The 21,937-nt window shown below is 29.6% G+C and overlaps 1 protein-coding gene across 1 annotated transcript in view; it reads left to right on the top strand.

The window, feature by feature from the left end:
• The window catches only part of LOC119678134, a 38,514-nt gene that overhangs the window by 13,229 nt on the left and 3,348 nt on the right, over positions 1–21,937 (top strand). The window contains exon 2 of the mRNA XM_038089806.1: positions 21,673–21,871. Within this exon, the coding sequence (XP_037945734.1) occupies positions 21,673–21,871 (199 nt within the window). The remainder of the gene's footprint in view (positions 1–21,672; positions 21,872–21,937) is intronic.

The raw sequence follows: 21,937 nt of genomic DNA, 5'->3' as shown, positions 1-21,937 counted from the left end.
TATAAAAAACAAACAGAAGAAAAGTCTCTTAAATGCTTGTAGTTTTCTTTTAGCAAAGTAATAAATTTCTGTGATATAATTAATAAAAAAAAAGTTGCAAATACAGTGCAAAGAATTTTGTCTTTTTAAGTAAAAACTACATAAATCGGGCAAGGAAACGAAAAAATCATTAAAAACTCAGTTAGCCTTTAAATGTTTGTAAACATGTTTCTAATTCAAAACTAACAATGTTTCCCATCTTGTTGTCAACATAATCTTCGCCAATCTAATCATCTGCTTTAATATTGCTTATAATATACTCGCAGTTTTACTTGGACTTGGACTCGGACTCTGACTCGGACTCGGAGTCAGACTCGCATTTGTGATTGTCCATTTCTTTAGTTGTGTTTATTTGCAAAGTGATCATTATAAATTACAGTTATTTCGCTCTCTATTTTTTTAACTCGGGTATTTTACAAAATGATGATTATGTTTGGTTTGTTTTTATTAGAAACGCTTCGTGGCTTCATAGATACTCCGTATTGTTTTAGCAATAGTTTTCTTATGGCTCGTGTGTGTTGTTATTAATCACCTGGTTGCATGTAAAACGATTATTTTTTTTAATGTTGATTTACTCGTACTCACACTTGTATTTATTTAAAAGTGTAGTATAATTTTTATTTGCACGTACAATGTCTGTCTCTCTGTTTGTTTGTTCTTGCGGTATTTGCGTTATTTGCGCTATTTGCAATACAATAATTGGACTTAACGTTTACTTACAGCTCAAATACAAATTCCATGCCATAAATTGCGATATATGGCAAGCAAATGCAATTGCATGCTACACTTTTTATTGTATTTAATTTGATTTTTAGCACGAAATTAGGTTAAATTGCGATTAGAGTGCTTATGCAAAAATATGTGCCAGTCTTGATTTGTACACAATTTTTGTGGAATAATGTTTTGTCCAAACGTTAGATTTATGGCATTTAACATCCACATAGAATATTGAAATACCTAATGCAAAAAAATCATAAATAACTCTTTTGAAGAAATTGTTAAGAGATTTTTTTTGCTTATATAGAATTATGTTTCATTTATATATGTATGTATGTAAATATGTAAATACAATATATTCAATGATTCCCACATAACTCTATCCAAATTTTTAAAATTTATGTAAAGTTACTTTTGTGGCTTATGTTATGAGTTTAAACTTTTTTACATTCAATGTATGCATTCGGTAAATACTGAAATTAATTATTCAAACAGTTTATTACCGATAGATATTTAAAGTGTCCTTTGAGATTGACCAGGTGGTAGTTATTATAATTTTTTTTGATTCTTATAAAATAAGGAAAAGAAATGTTAATGGAGTAAACTTCAGAAACATACGCATATATGGTAATTTAAATAAGACCATAACACTTGTTAAGTTGCCCCTCTTGTTCGCTTTGATAAGAAGACTTAAGTTTGTTGGGTGAAGAGCATATTATCCACTTTCAAGTTCCAAAATTAAATAATACACTTTTTATTTTAAAATTTAGAACAAATTTTGTCCTCTATGGGAGAACTTGCTGGATCTTTTTAAGGTAACTTTCGATAATTTATCCGTATGTAGGTGGCCAACTCCAGTGGTAATAAATCGCAATATCTTTTATCAAATATCAAATCAAATAAATGCTGAATGGCCGTATCGATGTCCAAAAAAGAAAAAAAATTGTAATAATCTGTCTGTAGCTATCAGAATTGACAGAACCATATAGTGCATTATGTGAATGGAATTATCTTTCTGCAATTACTTGTGAGTATTTAGATGTTTTACATTTAAAACATGTTTAGTGGTTGTTTAAAATTTATCATTGTAAAATGACTGAATCGGGATTACGGCATGGATAACTATACAAAAATTATACTGAAATTTATGTAAAATTCCATATTTCTTTAAGCTTGAGCTAATATGTTTTTCTGTGTATTTTTATAAAAAATAAAATAAATTTTTTTAAAAAAATTTAAAAACAATTCTAAAGAATATCTTGAGACAAAAGCTTTTGTAGCATTTTTTGTGTTACTTTACCTTCAACAATATTTTGTTTGAGAATTGTTGCCAATTCAATATAAATATTTATATCACTTAATATTATATTAAATATTATATTTGCTGCTTAGACGTCATTGCAAAATTCATTCATTCATTTGTATATAATTTGTTATGCAATTATATGTTAATTTTCACAAATTCTATGAATTGAAATGAGGCGTAGCAACATGCCACAGCGGCGCTAAATTGCACATAAAATTCTAATAGACGCCTAAAGGAGCAAAACTTTTATGTATTCAAATATCTATACACCAAGTAGTGTGGGTTTAATGGCTTAAGTTGTAATTATTCCGGGTGTTTACGTCTATATTAGATTAAGATGAATAAGTTAATTGTCTGTTTGCCGGCATAAACGCTCACGTATGGGTTTCGTTTCGTATATGGCAACATATACGTCCAGGCCACTTACGAACTCTTGCAAGCATGCATTAGAATTTCTAATGTAGAAGTTACCATAACTTCCAGTTAAATAGTTGCATCTAACTTCTCTACTGAAGTAATTTAACTTTATTTCACTGCTCCCAAAACTTACCAACTACTGCTATCAACATTAATTCCAACTTCGGGACTTAATAGCAATTTCTTTCTTGACCTAATTGGGTCGTCTTTTGTTGTGGTCGTGTATGTAAAAGCCAATCAACTGCAGTCATTGAACTTTTACTATTTACGTTCACGTTAAAGCCAAGTCCATCGTGGCCGCTCTTTTTTTTAAAGTTGCAATTCCAATTTTGCAGTTTGTAAATTTGTTGTAGCAACTGCTGTTGTTGTTATTGTTGAAGTGGAGGGGGAATGCATATAACTACCATCCCATTTTTTTTTATTATTAAAAACGTTTTGTTTGCTCGTTTTTTTCATAAAACGATTGTTTGTTGTCAACAAAAAATTTAATTGTTTATTGTTAAATTGTCACAACTTCGACAACAAAGCCAATAGCAAAAACAATAACAAAAACAACAACAGCAACATTTATTAATTTGGAAACACGAAATGTGATTAGTGTTTTTTTTTTGTGTTAATTTTAAAATTTGTTTTATTGCAACAAAATACCTCGGTTTTTATGTTAACCGTGTTATCTTTATGATTTTTTTTTTTTTTTTGAATTTTAAGCTTTTAAACAATTAATTATATCATTTAACTATAATTGCTTATTTTAGATTTCTTTAGTATTTGCCTAATCGGTAATTAAACAATTAAACATTTGAAATATTTTTTAAATTAATATTTTCTTCGATATGATTGCAAACAGCAAATAACTTTCATTTTCTGTCTGGTTTGGAAATGATTTTATGTGAAAATATTTTGGTAAAAAATAATAATTTTACAAAATTGTGTCGAGAAATTTCCACAAATACTTGAATGTCAGCTTATAACGATGTCATTTGGAGTAGACAGTTCCGTAGTGTCTGTCTATTATATCTATGAGGTCAAGTAAATCCGTGTAAGCACTCTTATTTTTTTCGCTTATTTTAACATACAAATAAGAATAAGAAAACAATTATCATTTTGGAACTTTTGCAAGTGTATACCTACAGCTCAAAAAGTACCCGGATTTGGTAAATAAAACACACAAATTTAAATTTTATTCCAAATTTATTTTATCTCCTTTAAAATACGCTCCTTCAAAATAAGCTGCTTCAAAATATGCTCCTTCTGAAGCGATACACATATGCCAACGCTTAATCCAATCTTCCATACACTTTTCGTAGGCCCGTGCAGGTATGGCTTTTACTTCCTTTGGAGAATTCCCTTTTCCCGATACAATGGACTCAAAACGCTTACCACGAAGGGGCAATTTGAGTTTCGGGAACAAGAAAAAGTCGCACGGATCCAGATCTGGCGAATATGGTGCCTGAGTGGTGCCGTGTTTGGTCAAAAATTCGCGTACAATAAGAATTTTCCATAGTAAAAATCACTAAATGCACTTGAGGTAGTCTCACATTAACAGCTGCTGTAAACAAACTAATTGACAAATGGCGCTCAAATTTATACCATATGTCAAGAAAGAGTGTACCAACATAACAAAAAAAAATTTTTTTTGTAAAGGTCTATTACTTAAGTAGTAGTTAACAAATGACAAAATCCGGATACTTTTTGAGCAGAATTATAACACCAATAGCTTAGTAACATCTTTCAAAGTGCCTTAAGTATTTCTTCAAATGAGATTATGTAATGTTACAAAGAATGTTAGGTTTTCCTTATAATATTGTTACGTATTTGCGTTTTGCAATTCACTTTTGATTCTCTCGTTGGCCTCACTAGATTGTTAATAACTGAATAAATACCAAAAAGAACTACGTTAGTTTGATTGTTGATAACTGAATAATCTTTATTTGCCCTCACGCTGTAGTCTGACGTACAAAATAACTCAAACACAAACTCAAACTATCCAACTAACAAAACGAAACTACTTTTTCTAAAAGAAATATCTGACATTAGTTTTTCCGCAACCACATTCGTCACAATATAAATATAAAATTAGCTATCTTGTGCACTGGTTGCCATAGCAAAGGGATTAGATTGATTTCATATTTGATTCAATGTTATATATAACAACAGAATTAGTATTTTGACAAATAGCTCGCTCTCTTATCAAAAGTCCGAAAGTTTGTCAGCTGCTTAAGTTATTTCCACAGAAAATTAATACTGACTATTTCCAAATAAGTTGCAATCAGTCACTTTCCCCAAATATGTAGACTTATGAAAGCAGCCCCATCCTTAGAAGCTTCAATTTTTAAATAGCAAAACAGAATCACATACAGACAATAGTACATCTCTTCGGCCTATTGTAGGTATAATCTTTTCATATTTCTAGAAAATTGCTATTGGTACTCACAAATTCAAGTAACCAAGTAACAGTAAAAATTCAAAGGTGTAATAAGTTCTAACTGTTACCATGTTACTTGGTTACTAGCTTATTCTAGCTCCACCATTATCATCACTGTAATATGAAAATATTGTACACTGTATGTTTTCTAAGTAATAAGGAATTCGAGTATCAGTGGAGTAAAAAATCACATCAAAGAATATATTGATGGGATCACATAAGCCATAAAGGTATGAATATAAATAAGAACGAAATAGATTCTACTACAATATTTATTATAATATTGTAGTATTATATTAGCTATTTTAGCTGATTTAAAATATTAAAATGAAAATTAAACTATTAAATTCACTTAATGCTAATTTTTTTTTGTTGTTGTACTGTTGGAATGCTCATTTTCAGTTACGACAATAAATCCAAACATGACTAATTCTAGTGGTTCTATATTTCACATAGAATAGTCACACTAATCATACAATAAGTGACCCACTGAGATAATAGAAACTACATAAATTCAATGTAAACGTGCGAATCACGCCCGATATCATAATTCCGCGGGCTGGATTGCACGCAATGAAATTGACCCGAATTACGATGGTGCAGTGAAGTGCAAGAATTGCAATTGCAATTGTGAGTTCTAACAAAAATTGTAAAAATAAATTTCAATAAAACTGCATAGCGCGCATGCATACAATTTTAATGAAAATTAACCAACACAACATATTTATTTTCTATATTAAAAAATAAAAATAAAAAGAAAATTAAATAAAAATTAAACAAAAATTAAAAATAAATAAAATCATTTGAGCAGCAATACACCAACTGAAGGTCTGATGTGATGCTAAAATGATGAAAAAAAAATTTTTTTTTTAAATATTTTAACATTTTAACATTTTTTTATCTAAAGTATGTCATTTATATATAATGTAAAAGATATATATATATACAATACACAAAATTGTTTTTAATAGAAATTTTGTTTGCGTGCTGTGTACTTACATTTATGTTTGCTGCAAATTTCTTGTTATTTTTAATCTGCAATAAAATATTTAAAATAAAGAAGAAAACATACCTCAACAATTTATTTATGTATATAAATTATTTATTCTAACAATTTGAAGCGATAATTTTGAAAAAGGCTTAAGTATTTGTATTGAGAGTAAGTTGACAAACAATTAACTTTACTTAATAATGAGAATATTTTTAATATCGGATTGATTTACTTTAGGGAGACACATTTTAACGACAATTCTAGAGACTCTTTCGGTCATTGGTCTATTCTTTGTTTTATATAACTCAAAGTTTTTAAAACTATCTGAAAGCTATAATTAAAGTCTACCATAGAATACTATTTAAGTGGGGGTTACTTACTATAAAGTAAGTAAGTTTATTCTATCAAAGCAGATGTGAAATACTTTTATATTTTTTTCACAATAGCAATAAGAATTACTGAAAGGTGTATTCAATCATTCCCATATTTACTTTAATAAATGATGTGAATTTTCATTTATTTTTAGAAATTCATTAAATTTTCTTGTAATTTCATTACTGCTGATTTAGTTTTTAATTTTTTTTGTGTGTTAATTTGAGTTTTCTCACGTTCATAAATTTAAAAGAAAAGTAAGAGAAATGATATATATACTCGTATAATTCGCATTTTTCTCGCAACAAATTATATCATCAAATATCGTTGTGTACTATTGTTTTACAACAGCACCTTTAGCTTCAACATGATCCACCAGATTCCAACTATCATATCTCAATCAATTGTAATCAATAAGCAACGCATTAAAATGCAAATTTATGCAATTCGCTTTTCAAATAGAAAATTGATAAATTGGTAAATTGGTAAAATGAATTATGAAAGTCTCATTAGTTTTGTATGATTTTCCATTTCGAATTAAAGTAGCAGCTGAATTATTTATGATGCAGTTGACTGACGGTGTTGCAACTATTGCATTGCAGTGGCATGGATGCAAGTTTTCAAATCTATAATATTGTGAGTGCATGTAGCTGCTTGTGAGACTAAAAAGGGCACCCAGCTAGGGAATTACGACTCATTGTCAAATAGTTGGTTTAAAAAGCAGCAAAAAAAAAAAAAATTGCCAGCCTATGTAGCGAAATTAAACAGAAATCCTCTTAAGTAAACAAAAGCTTATGCAAACCTAACAATTGTGGCCTGAAAATAAAATTAATATTTTCAATAAAAAATTAACCATTTGTCTTCTGCAGTTTGGCGTGCCTCACTGGATTTTTTTCTACAATGTTTGTTGATTCAATATTGGCAAACTAATTTTACCCCCACTTGGAATATTGGCTACCAAAATTTTATTTTGTTTTATGATTGAATGTTGTTTTTGCTGCTTGTTGCTGCAACCTTTTAACCTCGTCAGTGTTGAAATTACTGCAATTTTTTACTCGATATAAAAACGAAGCCGTTTTTTCTTAAAAAAAAAAAAACTGATTTGCTTCAACAAAGTATAAAAAACAACAGTCATTATACGAGTATGTAAGTATGTATGTAAAGTAATGTGTTTCGCTTTCAAAGTGATATAGTACGTATAAAAGTGTTGCAAATTTGTGCAAAAAGCAAAAAAAAAAGAATTGAAAGTACAGTGGAATGAAATGTAAAGCTTTTAAAATTTTTTTTTTTTGGATCTGTTGAAAAAAACTGATGCAAATAAATTTCAATGTACTTGCACATAGTTCTAAAGTAGAATAAAGAGTGATGCAGCCCTTTGACAACTAATGATAAGGTCAGAAAATACCTCGAATTCATTTATCATTGCAGTCAGTAGTCATGAATGTTTTGAAGCATTAAACCCAATTTTGTAACTAGAGACGGCAATGGATTAAATTAAAAAATAATTTATCAACATAAAAATTTCAATATAATTTACTTAAGTAATTTAAACAAACGTTAAAAATGTTCGCATTATTGAATGATCTTATTTTCTTATTGACATAAATCCCTAACTAACTAATTTTAAATTGTTGCAATGAATAGTTTATTATTTTGAATGATAACTCCTATAATACACAAGACAACATCGTTGTTTTTGCAAATTCTTTATTTTTGAATATAGTTTTGTATTTGCGTTATTGTCTTATTGTTATATTGTGCTCCAGAACTTAACCACATTTCAACTCAAAACATTACTTAGTAGAAATTAAACAAAAAAAAGTTACAATAAAGAACATTAGTAATGGTAATTCCAATAATAAAATAAGAAATAAGAAGTTTTTAGAAAAAAATTTATTAGTTGCTCAACCGTGGTGCGTTATAAGTTAAATTAATTGTGTTTTATATGTATTTTATGTTGTCCAGTGTAATCTGCAACTTTGGAAAAACGAAAGACATTTAAAAAAATCGACAAAATGAAACTAATAATTATAATAGTAATAATAATGAAAATATAATAAACAAACTAGAGCTAAAAAAAGAATAATTAAATAAAAAAATAAACAGAAAAAATGATAAAATTTGTAATGAAAAACTAACTTCATGAGCTTCTGAGCAAAGGCGGTTGGTTATAAAGAAAAGCCCTACCATTTGACAACAATCGACAAAATAGATACACTTTAAAAACGTGCAAACGTGCTAATTTATGAACAATAAATATGGAATGAATATTACCAACAATTGCTGTAGAAACCATATCCCAAAAAAAAGAAAAATCAAACAACACAACATTAAAAGCAACAACAAAAAACAAAAACATGAATAAACAACAAACGAAATATAATTTATATTGCAACGAAAATTATAAAAAAAATATTGCAACAATTTTCTTTTTCTTATTTATTTTTTTTTTATGACATTTTCTTACATTTAATATGCAAAATGTGAAAGGCGTCATAAAAACTATGATATATATATGTATATATAAATATATTTTTTTTTAAACATGTGACAAGCAACAAAACATCCACCACGTCAAAATGTAAGGCAGGCAGGCAGGCAGGCAGGCAGCAACTAAAAGAAACACAACAAATGCACTGTGAAAAAAATCGGCAACAACAGAACAACAGTGCGAAAATGTAGTGCCAAATTGTTCACATTTTCTGTTTTGCATTTCTCTTTGTTTTGTTTTGTTTTATGCTTTCATAGTCGGTAACTGAAAGAGAAAAGTCATTGTATGGCGTAGCATGCCTTCAAGTGCAGAAGTAAGGAAAGTAAGAAAAAGCAGTGGATTTGCAAATTTGGACTGAAGTCGTCATCCAGAGCAACTTAAAAGGTTCTTAGCCTTTTAAATTTCTTGATTTAAGGTTTTCAGTTAAAATTATACATATGTATATAAGATATTCGTATATATGTATGTATATGAATAAATAATTTATAAAAAACTAGATGACCCGGCGAACGTTGTTTCTCCTTGCAATTAATTTTCCTGGCTCAGCTGAGTTATAATATTTGTTGTTATTCAACTTAACCTTTAGCATTTTAATGTGAAAATTATTTTGAATTGATTTTTTCTTTTGATCTGCAAAAAGTCCACATGCATTACTTATGTTACAAATATTTTCATGTTACTTCAAATCCTTATAAGCACTACATTTTAAATGAAAAAAGGTTATTGTTTATCACTTCATCAGACTAAGCAATTATTGACCTCAGATCTGCATACCTCCCCGAGGAGCCTGGAACTATTCAGAGATTTGATAACGCGGTGTTGATAAGTCTGTCAGATTTCGCAAATAATTTCACCGCAGCATGATTATAGGTGAGCCAATTTTTAATCTTAAGTTATATGGTAGCATTCCTGGTTTGTATAGTTGTCGTTTAGCAGTCTCTTTGAAACGGTATTGAACAACTGGACCAAGTGGCTGTGATTTTGTAAAAACGGTTCTAAAATCCCTACAATTTCTTGCTCCTCCATCTGCTCGATATAGTTGTACTGGCAACGTGCGTTTATTTGCTGCTTCTCATCACCCATGAAGCAGATTTGCAGAAATTTGGGATCGTTATTGGGCATCGGCATTAAAGAACCAATTTGGTGATGCACTTGGCCCCGAATCTTATACGTTGATTGAAAATTGCGACCATTCTCATTCTGAACGATTTTTGTTGTTCCAAATGATGTCACTTGAAAGCACGAATTGAATTTGCGAATTTTACGAAAAAACAATTTAGATTGAGATGTAGGTCCAGCCAATAGTGCTTTCAATGGTTCTGGCGGCGAATTCAATGGTTGCAATACAACTTTTCCAGATGCGCCGCAGAAATCGGCCGATTCACCTTTGTATTTGAGTGCATGACAGTGTTGGCACTGTTTGTTCATAGCACCGATTACAATTCGTGAATGTGACGAATAGTCGATATCCGATTCATATTTAAACGCAAGGCGATGAAATGATGCACGTGTCAATGCCCGATACACTTGCAAACGCCGTTGTTCACGTGTTCTGAATGTGTCGGTGACTCGTTGACGGACCAGTCTTTGGTTCAATGCATTAGCTCGAAGGCGTTCGTTGCGTAGCTCTTGACTTTCATTAGCACGTGTGATTGTATCCTGGTTTCTTACATTTTCATTGTTTTCTACCGATCTATTTAACCGACGGTTCTGGAGTAATTGTGAATTCCGAATCCGTCGACCAATATTTCTTCCTCGTCCACGAAGACGTGGCTTTGCTTTTTGTACGTTATTTATATCTTTATATATATAATTCTTCTTTTTTGTGTGTATTCATGTGAATTAGAGGAGGGTTTAAATTCACAATTTGGTCCACTGGATAACGTTTTTTTAAATATTATACAGTTTTTTGGTATCCATATACATTTATATTAGACATTTAAAAGTTATTCATGCTTACTTTGATTTGTTTAAATAGCTTAAACTCTGTTTTACGATTCATTTTACGGATTTTAAACTTTTGAAACAAATCAAAGTAAGCATGAATAAATTTTAAATTTCTAATATAAATGTATATGGATACCAAAAAATAAAAAATCAATTAAAAAGGCATTATCCAGTGGGCCAAATTGTGAATCTAAACCTTCCTTGAATCCACTTGAACGCACACAAAAAATTTCATCAAAATCGGTTCATCCGTTTAGGAGGAGTTCACTGTCAACACACGTACAGAAGAATTATATATATAAGATAAGTAAATCAAAAGTGTGTAGCTTATAAGCGTGTGTGTGTGTGTATGTGCGTTTGTGGGAAAAATAATTTGGAATTTCCTAACCATCATTATTATCATCATCGATGTCGTCGAGATTACAACCATCTTTCGGTCTTGGCTTCTATCAATCGGTGTTATCAAGTAGTAGACAGACTCTTATAATAAGTGCAGTTAGGGAGTTAGATTAGTTTAAATACTCCCTTAAAATTCAGGGATTAAAGAAAAATAAACATTTCACTAAAATTAAAAGTATGCAGTTTTATAAAAGAAGTACTGTTATATATCTTGTATTGTTCAAATTTGATAATTAGAAGTCTAAATTTGTTATTAGTTACATTTTATTATTGCCAGTGCAAGTTATATGAGTCATTATGGGCAAAGGAAAAGTCATTATGTACTAGCCGAAAATTGTATTTTTGACTGGGTCTATTCTGAGGTCTCTTAGCATATATTATTCGTGCGGATGTACCATGGCACTTTGAAGAGTCTTTGGAAAGCTTGACTTTGAGCTAGGATAGTAGAGTTGGCAGATTTGCTATACGCGACACACCTATAGAGCAGTGCCGGTCTAATTATCTGGTTGTAGATCAATTTTCTCTTGATCTGTTTTTATTCTACACTACAACGTTTTAATATTCAATGCTCTTCAAATTGTCTGCAATGATATCAAAAACGAAACTTTATTTGTGTACACATGAAACTTGAATAGGGATTATATAGTAATAGTCCGTTGCTTTAATTTTATCAAAGCAATCCAACTTCATTCTTTAGGTATTTGACAGAGTTATTACCCTGCTATCACAATCTTCGTAGAGTCCTGGTATTTCTACTGCTGAAACAAGTTAAATTTAAACTAGTTGTCCGTGATAATGATAAATTATTATTTCGGCTTTAGTTCCAATGTTTAACTTACATCAGTATTATATTATATTTCAGGCTTTAGAAAACGATCTTATTATATAAATGAATCAAATAAAAAATTATTTATAGTGTAGCTAATTGAATTAATTTAAAAAATATAAAGTCGCTTCTTCTTAAACAAGGAACTAAAAAATAAAAGAAACCTTGTAAAAAGTGATTATAGATATGTTAACCCATAACCCATAAAATCGAAGCTTGCTTTTTGGAAGGAAATGAAATGAACCTTGAACCTTTTCTCACTTAGCAAAAATGAAAAATTAAATGTTTCGGTTTAAATGCTTTTTACATTTGTATAATATAAACATTTATTTATAAATTTATTGTTTATCATATTTCTTCACAAAAAAGTTGTGTAGGTATTTTGTGGCAACACCCTCGTCACAGTGCAGTCATCATTATGTTTATTGTTCTGTAACCGTGCTTTCTGTAGTGGCACTAAGCAATGCAATAATGCCTGTCTTCCCTTTTGCTTAATCCATTAACGTTTTTGAATTATTTGATATGCATATGAGGCGTTAAAGTCGTCACTTGGTTTTCCTGATGTCTTCACTTGCATGTTTACTCCCAACTTTAATCTAAAATGGGAAAGAATGTGTGTGAATTTATGATGCACGGTTTTGCATGTGTTGAAACTATCTACGCTCGCTATAACTTCACTGGTTTCATGTCAATTCTTTTCAATTCAATTATCTAACTACGTTTTTCTATTTCATAATAGCCCGCAGTGTTTTATATAATAATATTCCTTCTTGTAAGAGTTTTTCTTCTTCTTCTCTACTGACTTATATCTTCTGTGACGTTTTATCGTTCGTATCTGTACTGGTTTTATTTGATTTTGAGTGACGTTTGTAGTTTTGTTTAATGCGCATGGATTAGGGGAGAGGTTGTCGTAACATTGTTTTATTGTTATGGATGTTTGATGTTAGCTGTTCTTTTGAAATATATTTTCAATTTAATGAAGTTGTAATGATGCACACAGTACAATAATGCTACCTTTATCATGTACTACGCTATGTGATCTATTGTGGCATACTCGTATATTCTTATACGTTGCATTATGCATATACGTATACGTGTATTTCATTGCGTGGCCGGTCATGCTTTAATTCTTTAATGGTTTCATTAAGATTTCAGTAGACTTTTACTATTTTTATAACACGTTTGAGTAATGCTGTAGGTGTGTCTCTATCCAAATTCTCAAAGTTTAGTGAAGTTGTACGAGTGCTTTATTGAATCTTTTATAAGGTGTGAAATGCATTTTATTAAACATGAATATTTTAGTAGGATATTATGTATATTCATGATTTTATCTTTGAAGATTTGAAATTAACATAGTTCTGGTATTTAGTGCATCATATAAGTAATTTTACAGTTGTGGAAGAAAAATATTTGCTGTGTATGTAACGATTTTATTACAATTAGAAATCTACCATAATTCATCTGTGTTTTTCTTGTCTTCTGAATGCTTTCATCAATATTTAATAAAAAATATTAACTAATATTTTGGAAAAAATATATCAATTTTTACATTAGTCAAGAGTCAACTCTCCGAAATGACTGTATGTGTGTGTATATGTTGTAATATATTTTCTTTCTTAAAAGTCTATCAAATGATGTCGAGAAATTTAGTTATTCTGAGTTTGGCAAAATTAGATAAATTACAGTAAGAATTGTTTCTTCAGTCCTTAATTTCTTCAGATTTGACTCTCAGTGACTATAAACTGTTTTCAAACTTGTTAAGATCGCTTCAGAGAAAGAGATTTGCACCAAATGATGTATGTATTTATCAATCTACCTGGTATAATCTTATTTATTTCACACAATTTTATTGGTACTTAATTGTCTTTGCTTTATATTTTCCAATAATTAAAAAGTAAGTAAATTCAGTGTTTTGAATTAATTTTATAAATTAAGAATTTAAGAAAGTATTAAGAAAGAAGCCAATTCAAATGATAATTGATTACTTTTATATAATTCATTGCAGTTACTTTGGCAATTTATGATTGAAAATACTTTTAATCCCATCTTTTTTGTTTTATTTAAATATTGTTAAATATTGTTTTATTTACTTCTCTTAGTAAACGAAGTGGTATGAATCATTCAACTTATTTTTATTGTTTTTGTAAAGAAATGCTATTTTATTTTAAAAAAATGCACTAAATTTTTATTAATTATGAACTGAAATTTCCACTATTTACATTTGAAATTAGTTAGGTGTCCTTTAATTTGCTTTCAAATAAAATTTAGTGGATAATTACAACATTAAATAAAGTTGACATCTTAATTATGTAGATAATTACGTCATGCTAAATAGTCACATTTCCGATGATAAGGCCTGAATATAATTGCCCTTCCATTTATGCTCTTTAGAAATTTTTGGACTTAATGATGATTACATTTTTCATGAGTGATTATGATTATGATTGACTTCTGTAGAACTTTAGTGTTTCATTACTAAGTGTCATAAGTAAGGCATTTTTAACAAATTATACTCGTAGTCGAGTAGTCGAGGAGAGTATAGAAATATGTTGAAGTGTTTTGTTGTAAATAGAGTGTAAGTAATTTTGACAGTTCCAGTAAGAAGTTTGCTTTACTCCATTGAATCAAACTGTATTGCGTGCCGAAAATAATTACGCTTACAAGTAAGTAATTGAATTCAGTATCGCCAGCGAAGGACTGTTAAGTTTTTACCTTTGTAAGGTTAATTTCTGGTTTAGGTGCTAATATAATATTTGATTACAGTGTTATTATGTGAGTGCATAAACCTTTCAATTATAAAATTTACCTAATGTAATAAGTATAAATATAAAAATAAGGCGATAAATGCAAACAATGTTCATTATAAAGAGCCATTCTTTTAGCACTTTTTACCAATTAATATAAATAATAAAAATTTTTTTATATTAAATATAAATCATTCAACAAATAATGCGTCTAATAGAATAGTATTGAATAGTATTGAAATTTAACAATTTAAAATAAAAATATAATTAATTAATTAATTATTCTACAGCTGGTTTAGAACGAAATGTTCTAATATAAACACAGCAAGTGTATTTTATAATAAAACTTTCACAACAAATTAACTAAATTCCAGAAAAATGTGCGAACATAAAAGTCAAGTACGGCTTTGAGTCAGTTGTTTAGGGAGCGTTGACTCTGAGCTTCAAATTTGGCAGGACACGAATTATTTCCAAGACCACAGCTGTATGGTTAGCCAAAAATTGAATTAATTAAAGTAATATGAAATGAATTTTTATTCTTGTAGTTCACTACTGTGCGAAAAACCTCTTTATTAAATATTGTATGTATAAAATGTCACAAATCATTAAAATTAAACGAAGAATTTTAAAATATTCAAACTTGCTTTTGGTCAATGTTGTGTCTTATAGTGTAAGCCAGTCAGTCGGTTCAAGCGCTTAACACTTCAACTGTTTCGCATCAAATTAACTACACCCTACTTAGAGGTTTAAGGTTTGAGGTAGCTCATACTCATAAAATATTCACAAAGCCTTTTTAGCATTCTTAATATTTCTTAAGCACATTTTACTTGCCACACATGATGCATGCTTAAGTTGTGATATAATCCTACCACCTAAGTAGTACGTATATGTGGACATATATTATATGTGTGCGGTGGAGAGACGGGACCTACATGTCTGTCTGTGATAAGTTTTGCTACGTTGTTAGTCATACTTGGGTTATGTTGCTCCTTACACACAAACATATTCCTGAAGCCACTTCACTTTTTTATATTGAAACAATTTTTATTTATTTTGTTGCCATATGACAACTACAAAAAAGATATAAGATACTTCATGCAAAGTAATTTACTGCACTAAATGCACTAAATGCAGTTAATAAGGTATTTTATATACTCAAATTAATATTGAAAGTTATTAGTACTTTTATGTGAGTTAACATATAGTTCGTTCATTGAATCAGATAAATAAAAATCAAATACTTATTTAATATATTTTCAATCATTGTGGGAGGGGGTCAAGTTAGGAGGGGGTAAGTTATTTAAAAAAAACTAAACTGGTGGTTCTAATCTGAAAAATCGTTGATAGAAAACACATAATGACACTGTATGATAACTTTTAATCTATAATAGTGAGACTCTTACATTGCTAAGTTTTCTCAAAAAAAAAACTATATTTTTTTTTTTCTAAATTGTTGTAACATTAATAGCCGAATTCCAATAGCCGAATTTAGCTGTGTCCCTTCTAAAAATATTAAAAATGGAACCTGGCGTTTCGTTTAATAAATTCTCCTTTCATTCTTGCCATTTTTGGCAACTGTCACTTGTAAACTTAAAAATTTTTTCTAGTTAATATTTGGGTCGTTCGCTGAACGTTTTTCATACTTTTTACTTAACATAAATTACCAAAAAAAAAAAACTCCTTTTTTAGCGACTTTTATTTTCACTTGAACCGAAATCGGTGCAGTGCGAGCTCAGCGCCTTGACGTGTTAAGGCGCTGCCGTTGGACTTAATGCGACATGCCACACCGTCTTTATATGCCTTTCGTTACTCTGTGGGGCTGGCGCAGATTTCATGTCGGTCGAAAGTTGAGCAAATAAGGTTGAACCGGCTGCGCCTGACTGGAGAACACTTGAAGGGAAACACATGTTGGTTGTATGTAGAAGACGTATAATGTGAAGCGATTCCCTTGGCTGCCAAATAACATGCCAATGCTGATGGAATAACGCCACCGAAAGAAAAAACAGCGTATATGTTATGCTGTGTTTTATGTAGCGCAGCGCAGCACAGCAAAAAGAAAGTGAAAGCTTCCCGATTTTTACCCGACCTGCTTTTGATGCTACTTTTTCATTGGTTTTTTTTTTGTTTTTCAAAAGTTAATGCAATTTCAAATAAAGTTTTTGATTATTCTTTTTTTTTGGATGTGTTTTTTTTCTTCTCACTATAGCATGTTAAACGCGAATTAAAATGCCTGCGCCAGTCAGCCGTCTTGTGGGTCATTGATAGGTGAACTAAGTAGGTGCATTTCGAACATATATGGGTTAATATGCTATAATACGTAGTTTGACTGCAGTGTTCGGTGTTAATGCATAAGCTTCTAAAAACAACAGATACTCTACATATTGTTTTTTTAATTTAATAGAAATTTAATAATTCCATTAAAAGTAGATGTACTCATTATCAAATTATAATGTGACACAAAAATGGATTAAAAAAATAATGTGGTCTAATCGAACATATTAAATAGTTAATGTGATTTTTAAATAATATTATTTTATGTTCAGTTTCTTCAGTGCATTCGTGGCATGTCATAATCATGACTTCTTAGAGAAGCTTAGATATTGCTAAGTATTTGTTATTATTATTTGTAAAGATTTTATTAGTGATGTCTCCGATTGCTTCTTCTTGAAATAAACAAATTAAATTTTCCTTTGTTTTCATAAGATGACATTGATTTTAGTCCCCTCTACTTAATCGAAGGAAGGATGTCTAAGGACATGTCACATGAACTTCCGTCTACTTGTATTACTTACTTATCATATCCTTCTGTTTCTTCACAGCTATAGGTATATGCTGTGCTTCATCTGCTTAATTTAGTTGAGTGTAAACATAATCCTTTGTCAACAATACAGAAAATGCCTCCTCTAATAATACTGAACTAAGCTGCTTAACTAAAGTGTCTATGGAAGCGCAGGGAACAATAAAAATGTTAGCTGCGGTGGTATATTCATGTATATATGAAATGCGGAAGTACTTCATTGTGCCGCATAGAGTTCTAACTAAATAACAATAAAAACAAAGCAATGAAAAACAATTTAACATTCACTTACATGCATACTAACTGTGTGTATGCAGTTAGTGTTAGAATATACATATGTACTTTTAGTACTTGTACATATATAAGTTCAGCACACGTGTAACTTGTACTAGAATTAAAAGCAGCTCTTGCAGACATATATGCTACATTATTTGAGTTCGCTCTGCTGCATTTGCGCTGGTTGTACCATTTATACCACAATAGGTGCAAAAAGGTTAATTTTAAGTGGAAGAAATAAAGGAAGAGCTATTAAAAATAATAAGAGACTTAAAAGTTGAAATGCATTCAAACTAGGAAGTGAGTTAGCCTTTTGCAAACGTGTGTTTCCCACTTTTATAATTTATACCTTAAAAATGACAATGAACTTTTTGTTTTACACGTTGGTTTTCCTCTTCCACATTCGACCGCTTAAGATGTGTAGATTATTATCATTTGCTGAAGTTCTTCACTTAGTCTGCTCTGCTTTACTGTTGTAGGTATCATTCGGGATGTTAGCAAAGAGTTTTGTACTTCTTAGATACTTGTGACTATTGAATGTCTGTTGAATGTCTAAAGGAGTGCAAAGAATGAAAAGTAATTGTGATTATATCTGATAACAGTTGAAGTAATTATTTTATATCTTACTTTTTAAAGCAAAAAATTAATTAAATTTATAGATAATATTAAAAACAATTTAAAGAACAAGCTCGTGAAAAAATTAATAGAAAAGTTTGTATATCAATGAACAAAAAAACTTTAAACTTTTAGAATGATTGTATGAAATGTTTATGTTCTTGTATGTTTTGCGAGAACTTACCGTTAAATAAGAGAGATATCAATCTTATAATGGGATTGTAGAAAAAGCGAAAACTGCCTCACAGTACTACCTATAGTATCATTATACAGCGTCTATTCTAGGGACTTGCTTTCTAAAAGATATTATTCAACTGAAGTACCTTCTCTTAAAAAGTGTCTTATATTTCGTAGAAAATTCTTTTGAAGACCATCTTATGTTTTGTTAAAGATTTTTTCCAAAACCATCTTATACTTCGTTGAAGATTGTTTTGAAGAGTAACCTTTGTTTTGTTGAAAATTTGTTATATTTATATTTCACTTAAGGTTCCTTTAAAGAGCTTTATATCATCAACGGTTTGAATTGACTTTAACCATCAGAGCTTTATAAGGCAATAAAATCGATCATCAAGCTTTAAGAGATTCATAGAACCAGCGCGAAACCCTACCTTACCAATAAATAGAGAATAGGAGGCGCAATTTTGCTTTTGAATATTTGGTACAACTGTAAACTAATTATTAGCATTTATATATGTCAGATTGTTCTTAAGATACAATACCAGCACTACATTTTATATGGAGTTTAAAAATCATAAAATATGATTTTTTTATTCCCAACTCTGACAATTTTATAGGTATAATAAATATGTTTTCAAAACATATTTTTATTAAAAAAGGTTTTCGACTCCAGCAAAAGCATTAAAAATCCATAAGTAAACTCATAAGCTCATATATGACAAACGCTCAATATTTCGAATAATATAAACATTCTATGTTGATGCTTTTCAAGTCCTAAAAATTCAATCTCCATAATATGTGGTATATCAATAAGACTTCATCATAGTTAAAAGTAGCGATTTAGATGCTTTTTATAGGGATGGCTGTTTGAATAAACAACCCCATCTAATCACTTCTGTTGGCAAGTCTTGCAAATTTATGTGTTGCGTGCCAGGCATTAAAAATTGTCCACTGTTGATGAACGACATTAAATCAAAATATATTTATCAAAAGTATTAAAAAAAATATGAAAAAAAAATCCAACGAACCAACGAAATTCGCATTTTGACAAAATGCCATCGAAACGGTCCACACCATAAATTTTGAAACTGCCTCGGTAATTTGTAACCAAAAATGTTTATAGTACTCTTTGTGTTTTGTTTATAATGTATTAAATGCATATAAATTTTTTCAATATATTTCAATTTTTTGGTTACTAAAGCGGCGGATCACGTAAATTCTCACGAAATTAATTTTAAATAAATTAATTTGCTTATTTTTTTTTTTTTTTTGTTTATTTGCGGTTAGCAGTTGAGTTACGTATGAGTTCTACGTTCGTCCCTGCAGTTCTCTGAATGTTATTTGAGGTTATGCTCAAGTGCGAGATATTCGCAATAAACACATCTGAATAGGACGCCGGTGAAATATAAAAATAAGTTAAATGAAACGGGGTTGGGCAATGCTATTTAGTTTACAAGTTATTTAATAATATTTTATAAAAACAATTGTAATAATTTATCACAATTAAGAGGCTAATAGGCAGTAAGAATAGTTGATTTGTATGCAAACACTTCGCTTTCATTACAAAATTCAATGTCTTCGCTGCACCTTGAGTTCTTAAAATTCTCATGGAGTTCATTTAAAAAATTAACATTAAAAATTAATTAATTAATTTAATTTCAGTTTTTATTTATGGATCTTCTTAATATGTGCACTGTTTCCTTAATAAAATAAAAAATATTTATTTTTCCATTTGTTTTTTTGTTTAAATAAAATTTTAACTTTCATTCTTCATAAGTTGATTTTTAATTGGATTCCCTTTCGCTCTCTGTTGATTTTGATGCTGCAGATTCACGCCAATTTCATGTTGCCTGCAGTGTGAAAAATCGGTGAAACCCTCATCTCGGAAAGCATCAATTGACTTTTATCTCTTTGCGCTGAAGTCATGCGTACAGGTGATTTTTTTCTTTATGTGACTTCACTTATTTATTTTTAAAGTATTATAATAACTGCCGTAGTCATTTATTTAAGTGCTCGGTATAAAATTAAATTCTTATCAGCGCAATCTACTCGTGCCGCTTTGATAAGACTTTATTTGCGAATTTTTGTGGAATTCCGTTCCCGTGTTTCTTGCTGTTATTCATACTCTACGAACTATGTATTATCACCATACTTTATTACCTGTTTTTATTGCCTAAATCAGGGTTCATATATATTTATTGTATTTTTAATATACCAAATTCTGAAGAATTCATACAATTTTGTGTATTATTTGTATTTTACGTTATTTAGTTAAATTTGTGTAAACTTTTACCTTCACATTCTTAAGATATATTAGCAGTGTATTGAATTAAATTAATATAAAGAGTAAAACTTCAGAAAAGAACTTATATATAAATTTATATATATTAATATTTTATTTATAAATAAATAAAGAGGATTTTTTGCGAAAAGTAGTGAACTACAACAACAAAAATTCTCTTTTTATATTTTAATGAATTGAATTTTTGACTGACCATACAGTGGTTTCGAGTATTTCCAAATACCAATTACCACTTGTCTTGGAAATAATTCTAGTATCTAATTATTCGTAAATAGTCTTTTGAGATTGCAAGTACAACCAATCCAACTCGTGCCCTGCCAAATTTGAAGCTCAGAGTTAGCGCTACTTAACCAACTGATTTAAAGTCGAAGTTTTTTTTGGAGTTTTGTTCATTTGTTTTATTAGTTTTATTAGCAAATTCACTTGCTGTGTTTATATTAGACCGAAATCATAATTAATCATGAAATTTTCTATTTTTAATTGTTAAATTTTTCAATTACTATTACTAATCGTTTGTAAATGCGCGAGACCACCAATATTTTGTGAATATGAATATATAAGTAAATATAAATTTTAAACATATGTTTACTAAATTCATTTAAAATTTTTTTAAAGAAAAGTAAAATATTACTCCCTTTCAAAGCCAGTGTGTTGTCACTAAATTGTGCTTAATAGTTCAAATCTTTTTCACCGAAAATGTGTCGAAGGTATCACTGCCTTTATGTGTAAAATTGAGAAGTAGAAAAACTTCACTTTCTATAATTAAACTATATTTATATCCTGTTTTTATTGTAATAATAATAATTTGCTTATTTAATTTTTATATTTCAGTTTTTTGGGTGTTTGTGTACATGAAGGTCAACTACATGCTCTCACCGAATACATAAATGGTGGCTCATTGGAACAGTTACTGGCTAATAAAGATATCACACTGACTCCTGTGATGAAATTAAGGTTAGCATTAGGCATCGCAAGGGGTATGTCCTATGTACATGATGCAGGAATTTTTCACAGAGACTTAACTAGTAAAGTAAGTATATTATTTTATCCCTACACTTCCTTTCAGTATTCTCAACTGATTTATTTCAATGTTTTT

The sequence above is a fragment of the Teleopsis dalmanni genome, chromosome 2 (genome assembly GCF_002237135.1).
Source record: "Teleopsis dalmanni isolate 2A chromosome 2, ASM223713v2, whole genome shotgun sequence".
NCBI lineage: Eukaryota > Metazoa > Arthropoda > Insecta > Diptera > Diopsidae > Teleopsis > Teleopsis dalmanni.
This window is presented reverse-complemented; position numbering and strand designations above follow the sequence as displayed.